The sequence below is a fragment of the Plasmopara halstedii genome (assembly GCF_900000015.1).
Source record: "Plasmopara halstedii genome assembly, contig: Scaffold_1211, whole genome shotgun sequence".
NCBI lineage: Eukaryota > Oomycota > Peronosporomycetes > Peronosporales > Peronosporaceae > Plasmopara > Plasmopara halstedii.
Window position 1 is genome coordinate 464,834 of NW_020188126.1, and position 12,088 is coordinate 476,921.

Sequence of the window (12,088 nt, forward strand, 5' to 3'; positions counted from 1 at the left end):
ATAAATGATTCCTTGGAGAGATGTGGTTGTCCCTACCTACGCTCTAAAGAAGAATCAGTGAAGACGACGAGGAGCTTTCTGATGAGAGCGGTCGTATGGACTTTCCAAATCCTTACCGAATGTTTCTACGCGATTTTTAGCCACTTCGCTGCACATTCTAGGGCCCTGCGAACTAATATAATGGCAAAAAGTGTCGCAACACCCTGCCGTGCAGTTCACAATGTAGTTCAGCTCGTCACTAACGAGATGGACCTCCCATGGATCTTAGCTGCTCTACAGCAACACATGAGTCAGGCCGGCTCTGGTTTTGGTTGCAGTTTAAAAACACCTAGAGCTGCTCGCCGCAATTGTGCAATACTCTTTCACGCATATGCATGCTCAAATTTAGAGTAACCAAACTTAAGAAAAGCGTTCCGCGAGCGCTTACTCAATTCCCAGGTCATCACAGGGGGTTCGTCTGCACCTAGAACAGCAGTAATTGGGAGACTTCAATCTTCAGCAAGATAAATACCCTGGGTACTTCTGCTGGCAAAAGTGCCCATGAGTATCAGTCTTATTTTGCGCACTGGATGAGGAAAGCACGTCGTCCCTATCTTGAACTGTATAAGCTGGCATCAGCGAAGTGCTTGCCTGTCTGGTTTGTCAATGCATGTTTCATTGATGAAGTATAAAGTACATCGTGGCCAGTTAGGTGGAACTCATCAGCCCCAGTTCTTTTAAACTGCCCCGCTCGTCTGCGTTATACAGTTGAGAGCAGCCGCCAACTCAGACTCCTACTCACCACAGGATCGTTCGCACCTGGTTGTGAATTGGAGTTGATGAGTTTTACCTTGATGTCCACGGCGTACTTTATCGCGACAAGCTGTCATAACTCTTCTCCAACGACGATAGAGACTGAGGGTAGTGAAGCCTCAAACTCCCACGAGTGTCTAGTCTGATGGTATCTCCTTCACAAAATACTAGTAAAAGCTCCGGTGTACGTACCGGCCTACGAAACCTTCCGCTTGAAAATAAGCAACCCCTTACTCAGCGAAAAATGCCGCGGAGGTCGAGCCTTCCGCGACTGGATTTCGTGACCATCTCATTTGTCAGCTTTTTTTAAGTAGCCACGCCGCGTCTTCGTGGCCGAGATAAGTCAGATCTCCACTTCGCTCTCTAATCATTACCATTGCACGGTCTGGTTTGAATCATATTTCAAGACCGCGTCGCTGCTTTGGCGAAGAATGTAGGGAGAGAAAAATGAAAATACTGCTTTGTCTGCAACGATATTTCTTACGTCGAACTAGCTCGTACGCAAATTATGGTACAGAATTAGTAAGCTCACGGATAACACAGAATATATGCTCATTCTCTTTAGATGTCTGGAGTATAACCCTATCCCGTAATCAGGCGCTCGAGGCTGGTTTGATGTAGCGCGGTCGTGACTGGGGCTCATAGACCGTAGACACTGCATGTGTGGGTACGTAAATCGTATTTGAACACAATTTTTAGCCCCACAACTTATTTGTGTGAATTCCGCCTGCCTCTGGCATTGTCACTGCTTCTGCTTGTCTTAGCGCTCAGCCATAGCGTCCTGCACTCTGCACATGTTGCTGCTAAGCACAGCCGGGCTGATTACTGCCTTTCAAACTTTGTTGATAACCTCCCTCAGGATTCCAGAGCTACTTCGTGGTGAGGACAAAATAGCACTGGAGTCAAAATAGCACTGGGTAACCAGGCAATAATTTACCATTAAGTAAAACTAGTGGATGCTAGCACTACGTTATCTTACTCTCATTCAATGATTAAAAGCAACTCGCTACAGTACCGCGGTCTATTCGAACAACTGGTTTGGAGAAAAATCTCGGAGATGCAATTAATTCGCTCCATCTATCGATCTATTTGCGAATGGTCAATAGTTGACATATCCAGTCTGGCGTCGAGTACCTCAAATAATGCTCTGTTCAGTCCGCAATTCTTTATCCACTATAAGAATTGCGGCAATACATGCTGATTACCCTTTAATTCGACTGGAAGATGAAAAGTCAGATGCATAAAAGTCTAACTATCCCCTTGTAGGCGCAACTATGAGCGAAAATTTTCTTGTGGGCTTCGCTGTCCGCCCTTGTGCGGGGTCCGACCCTTTTTACATCTCAGTCAACGGTAGAGACATTTCACAAGGCGGAAATGCTTTGTATTACTGCCAATGAAACATCTACCGGTATCGTGGAGCTGCTTAGCAGCTAAGATCTTTCTCACTCTGCTTTTTCAGTATGGCTGAGATCCTTCACCTCTGGCGCGCTCGTACAGCTCATGCTTCTAGTATTTCACCCATTTCTTGCGGTACGAAATTTGTGCTCAGTGCTGAATAAAAAGCCGACCGCCTCCGCAAAAGAGGTGAAGCGGAGGCGAAATATCTTGGTGTGGATCTTACCTTTTCAGCGATCTTATTTTATAATTGAAGTCATCACCGCCTAGAAGCGGAATTGTGCTGAGGTCTTAGGATGAGGCGAAATAATGCGAGTGTAGATCGCTGTCTCCAGCGCGCATATCTGTTAAGATGCCTTCTAGTGTAAATGTTAAAAAGAGCTTGAGCTGTTGTCTCTCGAGCTAATGCTGGTGAATAGTAAATGCAATTCTTTGCCGCAATCTCTCATGCCCGAGCCTGTGGATTTGAAGGGCGGATGAGAGACGTGAGTAAATTGGCTAGGGTTTGATGCCCGAAAGAACGAAATATTTTTGTTACAACGTCGCGGTCCTGGCAGTTCAAAAGACTGTAAGTCTCCCTCACTTTTTCCTGTAGAGGCTTTTAAAGAGCTGAGAAATTCTTCTGCAGGGATATATGCAAGTACGTAATCGCAATACGATGAGGTCATCAAAATAATACGGTTGGTACCAGAGGGTAAACTGGTGTCATAGATCTCAATGGATGAATGTCGCCAAGGATATATGCAGAGCATTGGGTGCAAGCAGTGGGCAACTATTCTAAAAATACTATGTACCACTTACCCATTGTTGAAAGAATATCGTGTCATGGTGACGAGATACCTGCCGCGCGTATCTCTTTCTGGTGAGGGAATGTATCTCGAAACTGACAAGGTTTTAGAAATCAAATGTTGTATCACAAAGATTTGGTCTTCACCAAGGACATCATTGACGCTTTTCTTGTATGCAAACTCGAGGCGACTGGACATCATTGACGCTTTTCTGTATGCAAACTCGAGGCAAAATGCAGCGATGTCTATCTCGCTACGGTAAGTATTCCGAGCAAAATGCTCTAGGAAGAAGCTGCTTATGTTACCACGGCTATCATATGCCTCTGCGACCTCCAACCTTCTGGTGACATAGCTATTTAAGTAACTATGTAGGTATGCACAAAAACATTGATATGTTCGTCCATGATCCTGTAGATCGTGGGAGATCGGAAGCGAAACCAAATCAAGCATTTGCGAGCGGAGCTCAAGTGCATTTGCTTAGTACAATGCTTGCTCATATAGGCACTCAATGACGCAAGATCTGTATTTTCCACAATCGGCTTACTGCCAAGCAGGTCTCCCTAACCGTGACCGTGACATAATTCATTCCAAGCAACCCCATGTCACGACAAGGTCTGTCGCTATAAACTACCTGGGATCACCACGCGTTTATGCCACTCGACATCTGGATGGAGTCGCCACAGACTATAAAAAGGTCATAGCAACACAGATTACACAAACTGGCCAATCTGAATTCGAAAGAGCTAGAACTGGGGCAAGAATTGATATTCTCTTACCGTCTTAGAAGATGTATCTTACACCGTGCCCCAGCACCAATTGGCGTCCCTTTTGAGATGATTGCTGAGGGACGATGCCCAGTCGGCATCATTTGCACTGAGCTTTTACGAGTAGTCGGCCAGGCCAAGCCATTTCCTCAAGTTGTTTGCGATCAGAGGAGCTGACCAATCTGCAATGACATATCTGTCCACGGATTCTGCTTCCTCATAAAGCAGCTCAGTAAAGTGGATCTCGTCGTATTGCGACGTCGTTACCACATTTCTCACAGAGATAAATTATTTTGTTTCTTCTTTTTCCGATAAATCCTTTGAGGTAAGAATTTTAGCATTGGCTTTATGAGGTAGCGTCTGCGCTTTCTTGTTTCCACGATTATAAATTGTCGCGTGTCACATTAGTGACGTCGTGCTTTACGTACAGCGTATGGATCCAGTCGCAACATTTGTCGCGCTGGTGGAAGCTAATAGTGGCGTGAAGTTGGAGAAGTCAGATCCCGCTTGTCACACTTGTGGTTGCACTTCTGCCTCGCTTTGCCATATATCAAGACCTGCTGTATCACAGCGGTGACCAAAATGACACTCAGCATGGCTTCACGAGGCATATCAAGCCCCTTTTGTTGGCTTCCTCGGAAGACGTGGACATTCCGCTCGTTCAGTGCTACACATTGGCGGGACAACATGAAGCAAGGGGGCAAACACATTTTTGCCCACGTGTGAAACGTGTCGACGGATATTTAGCTCGCCGCATTCGGCGCCAGCTGTGACAAAATTAGTATGAATATCAATGTAGTCCACATCTTAAAGTGGAAAAAACCTTTGTGCACTTAATTCTTACACATTTGGTGCAATTGCATATCACTTTATAAAATTCACGTTACTCTGAGTAAGTATGAATATTTATAAGTATAGGAATCTTCCTGCTTATCATGACACTTTACCATGGTACCATAGCTCGACGATAGTTACGAAACTCACTTGTAACATTCAAACGCATAATGCGAATCATTATTGTTTGAGCTAAATTTTGTATCATTAGCCTCGGTCAGATCGCAAAATGGCTGGTTGGCTTGCTGTTGATGAAGCTGATGTCCACTGTGCACAATTGCGCAAATTGGATCTTCGGGTAATTATAAAGTCATCAAGCACATGAAGTGACACAAAAGAACGATCAAAGCTACTAGATTTAAAAGTATTCAGATATCGTCTACTTGGTTGTGTTATATGCCAATGCCGTTCCTTGCGCTATGATAATATTAAAAAGGAAGCGAGTGTGAAAGTTAAACGACTTAAGTGCCAATCTCAGCTAATTGAGGCAGCAACGCATAGCGCAGAACTACAGTACGAACTGAGTGAGCTTGACGCTATCCTCTCTAGCCAGAACTTATCTAATTTGGAAGTGGACGTTCTTAATACTTTTTTCAGCGGCCTCGACATTGAATGTTGACGGCTGAGCCACACCCTTTGAAGCTTGGGCCGCATTTCGTATGGACGTGTACGCATTTTTTGTGGCATCAGCAGTCGCGTGCGCTGCTTTCAGTGTAGCATCAGCCGTGACAGCCGCCGCCTTTTTCGTGGCCCCAGCCGTCACAACCGCAGCACTTTTGGTGGCATCAGCCGTCACTATCGCTGCATTTTTTGTCACCTTGGCTGTCGTTTGCGCCGCTTTCTTTGTGGCATCGACTGTTGCAATCGCCGCATTTTTGGTGGCCTTGGAAGTCGTTTGCGCTGCGCTTGATATGCCATTAGAAGCTTTTCCAAAAGCTCCTTTGACCCTTTTCCTCCATTTGATAGCTGACTTTTTAATTGCTTTCCCCGACTTATCGTACGCGATTTTTAGCTTATCCCCCGTCTTCTTTGCTAGCTTCATCCCCACACTATCTTCAAGTCCGAAAACCCTCTTGAAGTGTTTCACCACCCACTGCCACCATTTCTTGACAAGATCTTTAGACTTTGTCCATGCGACAGTAACCCTTTGTTTTAGTGGTCTATTAGCTTTTACACTGTCCGGTTGCACAAGAGGTTTCTTGTTATCGACTGCATCTGTCACAGTCTCGACTTTAATCTCAGCAGCCTCGAGAGATCGTGCCTTGTTATTGTCCGTAGCTGTTAACGAGGCAATGCCATTCGAGACGACAAAGGTGGCAATAATGAGAAAGAAAAAGAGGTTGCGCATCTTGACTTATAGTCGAACAAGGATTCTGAGATGATTGGAAACGCAAAGTGAGCGTGGATGGCTTGATTTTTTTCTGGTTTTCTGTTCAGGGCGATAGCTGATTCCATCTGTTCGATTAGAAAGCGTCGAGAAACGAATTCCATCCATATCTCTGTTAGAAGCAGCCATACTGCCATACGAAAAAGTATCATAGCTAAATTAGACTTATGTATATAAAGTCGACGATCAATACTTCAATACATGCATGCTATCTGTGTAAAGTCATGATAATATCAAGAAACCAAGAGGGCTGCACAATGTTATGCAGTGCTGATACTTACCATGTGGATAGGAACGAAATTTGGAAACAGCTATTTGTACGTTTTTTTGTCACCGCAAATCATTTTGTATGGTTTTGAATATGACATGATGACATCCAGTTTCATTATGCTAGCTTCACTGTCAGCGGCTGCTTTTTCTGATCGTATCAAGACATATGTCAAATCATTTCACCATACTGCTTGTTTTCTATATATGCTACGATGTACGTCTGTACCTCAAGATCGATAGTGTCACAAGAACATAGTCAAAGTCCTACATTATGTACATTACATGTAACTGGGTAAATATATAATATATAATAATAACACTAGGGGTATCTATATGTATCGCACAGCGCAAAAATGCATCCCATAGGACCGCTTTATTATAAAATTTCATTACCGTTTTCCGTACCGAGACGCCTTGCAATGGTATTTACCTTTGTACTTTTGAGCCTTGCTCAAATGCCTGACGATCAACGATGCAGTAAGGGTGTAGGATGGTTTCACATGCCCTGGGGTTACACACGATAAGCGTAATCAAACAATTGTGTAGGATACACAAGGTGATGTGGCCACACAATTGTGTCGCCCCACTTAGACGAAAAAAGTCAGTACATGGCTGGAACAGTGTAATTATACATTAAATAAGGTTTTACTATGTAGATAGAAAAACCTATAGATTTAGATATAGGCGGCTTTGCCGCAAATAAAACCGAGAAGTACAGTTTGCATTTTAAGCGAAAGAGTTAATTAGCCTCGATCTAAGGTTTACTCTTGGAGTAAGTGGATTGCGATCCGCTACACTCGTACTGGTTTTAACGATAGAACAATGGTCATCCACCTTAATTAAGCTTCCTCTAAGCGAAAGAGCTACGGCAGCCCCGCCGCAGTAGGCGTATTAATAGACTCGTATCCGCTATATACCCAATGTTAGCATGTCCACCACAGTGGGTCACATTTTGTTGCCAATATAATTTGTTGCCAAAAAGTGAGCGTTCTGACAGCACCCACTGCTGTTGCGATTCTTCTGTTCAGCTTGCATCCTCCGATACCTGCACTAACTAACATTTTCACAGTAAGCATTTTTAGCTCGATAATATACTCAATCAACCACTCAGAAAGACGCGGGTTCCAGATGAATTTGCAAATTATACTAAGTGCGGCAGTTCAGATTATTCGACAAATTCAGTCGTAGTGACTCTCTGAGTTCCAACCTGGCACCCTTGCCAGCATTAACACATATAAAGCAAAGCCGTTTCCTCCGTGTGGACATTAAATGTAAATGCATTCTGTTTGCTTGTCGTTCGTTTGCGCGGTTTGTGATCTCTGAGCACATCGACTACAGCGAAGGGTGCTACGACGCCCCGCTGCGATACTCAATATGCGTTCCAGAAATAAACTGGTAAGCTGGAGCTGCATCGAGTTTTTCCAACAAAGCTTGTCATGTTGCAAACAGACTGATCGCTGCAACATTTGAAGACTTAAAGAATTTCTCAACAATTGGCAGTTGTCCGCCCTGCTGTGGAAACACTTTACATGAGGTGACAAGCGTCTACTTCAATGTCTACGTCGGGCTGTTCACGTCACAAGTAGATTCTTTAGAGACGTTCATTTTCATGGCGTCTAATTCACTGAGGCAGGCTTCGAATGCTATTAAATGGGCTAGGTAGTTTACTTTAGATAATAGATCGAGTAAGATAAGCCACTCTCGTCAGCGATCGGTCGACCTGCCGTCGCTCCCAAATGGAATTACATAAGTCAGCCACGGAAGAGTGGTCCACTGTCTTCTTTGTTCGTGGGCAAGAAGTGGTCTACTAGAATAGTTGGTGGATAGTAGACCTGTATGCTCACCAGGGAGTAAGGAGTATCCGGTGAAATAAAAGGAATACTCGCACTATGGGAACATATGATAATTTTGTGTCAAAGTTTGACAATATCGCCCTAGCACAGGTTCCGCTTACGATATAGCGCTTTTCTGTGATTTCTATCCCTGTTGAAGCGACTACGTCATTCAGTTTGACGCGCTCCAAAGCAGTAATTGGAGTCCGGTTCATTTCAAGCCCGAGACTTGACCAGAGGCTTTACAAGCAGATGCATTGAATTGAGCAGAACAGCTTTCAGCAAAATCGTAAAGTTGTAAACGTCCACCGCAACGTCAACATCCTGATTTATCGCTGTAAAAGTCAAGAATTGAACGACGCGTTAGTTGAATGTCCGCTTCATTGAATCAGGCTACAAATAAGCTATCTATTCTCAATCATTATGTTAGCATGAAGTTTTTGATGTACAGTCCACAAGGAGGATTCGAGTTTCTTTGACTGACGTAGCTTTCGATATAGGCGGTTTTATACTAGAGCGTCAACCTGTAAAGCTAGACATTACCCGCGGAACAGCTAATCAGCGCTCGTTGAGCTTTGCATGGACACCGAAGAAACATTTGTTCGGGACTTCAAATATAGCTATCGACCGAGTCTTAGACTTGAAAACATAGTCGCGATCCACCCACAAGTGAAGTATCGCTAGGCAACCATACCTGAGAAGGTAGAGACAAATTCATCGATAAGCTGGATGCGGCAGCGGTGCCAGTTAGAACATTTCGAAGAGGGATTTCAGGATTTTTTTTGGTGCGATGGTATCCCATCTACTGCTCAAGATACTGCTTATATTCCTGTAAAACTCGTCGGTCTATCATACACCCACTGGAAAAGGGACAATCCAAAGCTCATCGAGCACAGCCGGCAAATCGGAGCTCTAGCTGCTTTGTCTCGTGTTTATGCTGTCATTTCGACACGTTGGATCTAGCCGAGAGCTGAGATAGGCCATCTTTTGAATTGCGCTATATCAGCGCAATTGGACCAACTAACTCGAGGTTCCCAAGCGTCTTCGAACCTGATCACTGCCTGGAGCAGCGGATAGCTGAGCCATTTGGAGGATAGGCATTAAATTAACTCCTTAAAGCACGTTGCATTCGAAGAGTCCGTATGAACAATATTATGGTATGATAGCGGTGGGCCGCCGTAGATCACATACTGTGTTTGAAATACCTCTCAATATATTGATTTGAAGCTCAATCTGTTTTAGCAACAAACGTAAGCGGTCCAATTTAGCATATTATAAATTCGACACAAGTGAATGCTCAGGCTGAGTATCATACAAGCGAGCCCCATTCGACGACGAGGTGACTTTATCGTTTAAACATATAGCAGCGTTTAATAAGCCTTTTCATCCATAATACGTTGATGTGTCTTCGCCTGTCTCTAGTATCGCAATGTACCTTTGCACTTTTGTCTCTCTATCGGAGCGTTGCCCACCGAGTGCATGACGCTTACTTTTGTTGCGATAAAAATTGCTTTTGCGGCGAAGTGCTGTTGTGCTGTTTACAACAATGCATACCGTGTCGGCAACAACCCCCTCAAATAAGAGCCGCATCACGGATGTGTCAAAGCTTATCAGAGATTGAATCTTAAAATCAGTAAGCCTTAGAACGTGTAATGCGAAATCTAGCACAATAATCAACTTGTGGGGATAAATTACCCTAGCACTTTAATAAAATTCGCGCAAATTCTCGGAGCACCTGCTTCACAATGCGATCCACCACTTTCGTTTGACAATTTATTTGAGGAGGTCAGCGGTTGACATATTTAATCGGATACCGGGCGCCCTGAGCAACCTTTGTCAAAACTTCGCTGTTAAGCGCGGATTCTATCATCTACTGTCAAGTCATCGTGGTAAAATACTTTGTTGCTGTACAACTTGGTGTACCCTCACTGCCAACAAACTTTACTCGTGTGCCCATATGTGCTTGCTCACTTTTTCACGTTGGGCCATCTATACACAACGCGTATGTCTCTTCTGCTCCGAGGTGCCTACCAAGAGGTGTACAATATTTGGACCTGAGATTGTCAACATTCGAGTCACTACCGACTATGTGCTGCGCTTTAATGGAGCAATCCGTGGGATAAGGCATAAATCTGCAGGTGCGCGATCGCGATCATCACCTGAGTTCTCGAACTTCTTGCCCCCAGAACTTTGAGAAGCGCGAAACATGAAGGGTCTGGACTAGTACGCTATACAAATTGTTTATAAAATTGGTACCATCACCATTATGACTTTCGTTTATTAATCGTCGAAACGACGCGACAGCGCACCGTTTGCTCACCCGGCTTCAATCTAACCTGAATAGTATACCCGTCATAGAAGAAATACTATGTTGCGGTTCTCTGGGAGAGGTATAGCGACAACATCGCTGTGCACGACTGTGTGTAGTTTGTCTAATGCACAATCTGGTGAGCGCCAAGCGGTTCAGCTCACCAGGGAGTATGGAAGTTGCGCCTTGCCATGAATAGGGTAGTCTGCCGGAAAAGACTCAAACGCGACATCGTGTTCATGTTCATTGACAGTAGTAACGTGTAGCCTATCGCAAGTGTTGTATCGTCACAGACGACAAATGGGTGATCTGAATTTAATGGAGCCGAAATCGAGACACGCGTGAGGGTCAAATATCGTCAATATTTTCCCGTCCGAGCAATATTTGACACCTCTTTACGTGGATTTTGAGTAGGTTATACCATGTTGACACAGCTTGTCGTGTACTTGTGCAAATACCTGAAAACATCAACACCCACCAAAGTCCGATTGGGACAAATACAATAGCCAATACACCAATAAGTTTATCTTTTCGAATTTTGCTTCCTCAATATACTTTTTCATGAAGTTACTTAGAGAGAAGATTGTGTTTGCACCATATACACACTTGGCTATATTGGCAAATAGCGTATACGAGCGCGCACACGCGAGCACTGTAAAGGCTAAGCATTTTTAATTACTCGATATCTACACGGCTGTTTCGTCAAGCAAAGTTAATCATAGTCATGATTCTCGAGCTAAGCTGAATATCGGTATTGTGATCCACTCGATACCTGGATAAAGTCTCTACCTGTCGTGGTAGCAGATAGTTAAAAAATCTGAACTTCACGTCATATAGACTACAATTCTTTTGCAGCTCGGTCGTGGTACTGACTATAAGGGCACCCAAGTACTACGGGGGTTACCGTGCACCCTGAACTAGGGAACCCTCGACTGAAGCAGTCCGATATATAAGTGCGCAGAAGTTGAGTTTATCAGTTTCACCCAGGAGCAAAATCAAATACCTTCAAAATTACCTGGTTAGCTCAGCTATGTCAATAATTTTATTCATCGAGAAATAAATCGAATCTGAATTTGGTTTCACTTTCGCGAGAAAAATTCAAATATATCTGTTGCTTGACGTGAAGTCAACTGCCCACGTGTACTAGCGACTTATCGTTTACAGAGCCCCATCAATTTCATCATTACCGACACTTCAGTATTACTCCGCATTTACAATCGCTACATTGTAATATGAGATTCCAATACGAGGACAATATCGCATTTGTACAATTGTACGGACGTGTAAGATGCGCGCACACCATCGAACAGTACGCACCCCGTAACAACAAAAATTCGCTTACACCATACCACATTCACTGCCTCTTTAAACGAAGACGGATGCACACGGAAGACTTCCATTCTGGTCACGTCGGTGCGGAGGCCTTCCATAAAGATAGTCACTGTGATCGCCTCCGGATGGGAAGGCGGTCACAGCAATGAGAGTGCACATCTCTTGAACAAAGTCCACGAATTTCTTGTTGCCCTGTCGGGTGGCAAGGAAGCGCGATCGTACGCGATATGTCGGATTATGCGGCGAGAACACTCGTGAGAGCTGCAACTTCAGCTCCGCCCAGGAGGAAAACGCAGCTTCGACCAAAGTGCAACCCGCCAGTGCCCAATCTCGCGCTCGACCACCGAGCTTTGAGATGGCTAGCGCTACGCGCTGTTGCTCGGTCT

The 12,088-nt window shown here is 44.4% G+C and overlaps 3 protein-coding genes across 3 annotated transcripts; 2 read left to right on the forward strand and 1 right to left on the reverse strand.

The window, feature by feature from the left end:
• Window positions 1-5,129: 5,129 nt before the first annotated feature.
• On the reverse strand, window positions 5,130-5,921 carry PHALS_00776 (RxLR-like protein; the record flags this gene model as incomplete). Its single annotated transcript, XM_024730507.1, has 1 exon — window positions 5,130-5,921. One exon carries the CDS (start codon window positions 5,919-5,921, stop codon window positions 5,130-5,132), a length of 792 nt encoding a protein of 263 aa, XP_024580777.1.
• A 1,918-nt stretch (window positions 5,922-7,839) lies between these two features.
• Window positions 7,840-8,041, forward strand: PHALS_00777 (uncharacterized protein; the record flags this gene model as incomplete). Its single annotated transcript, XM_024730508.1, has 2 exons — window positions 7,840-7,889; window positions 7,939-8,041. The coding sequence occupies 2 exons, from the start codon at window positions 7,840-7,842 to the stop codon at window positions 8,039-8,041; spliced, it is 153 nt and encodes a 50-aa protein (XP_024580778.1).
• Window positions 8,042-8,791: 750 nt separating this feature from the next.
• On the forward strand, window positions 8,792-9,139 carry PHALS_00778 (uncharacterized protein; the record flags this gene model as incomplete). The annotated part of the gene is made up of 2 exons (XM_024730509.1): window positions 8,792-9,014; window positions 9,069-9,139. The coding sequence occupies 2 exons, from the start codon at window positions 8,792-8,794 to the stop codon at window positions 9,137-9,139; spliced, it is 294 nt and encodes a 97-aa protein (XP_024580779.1).
• Window positions 9,140-12,088: the final 2,949 nt, after the last annotated feature.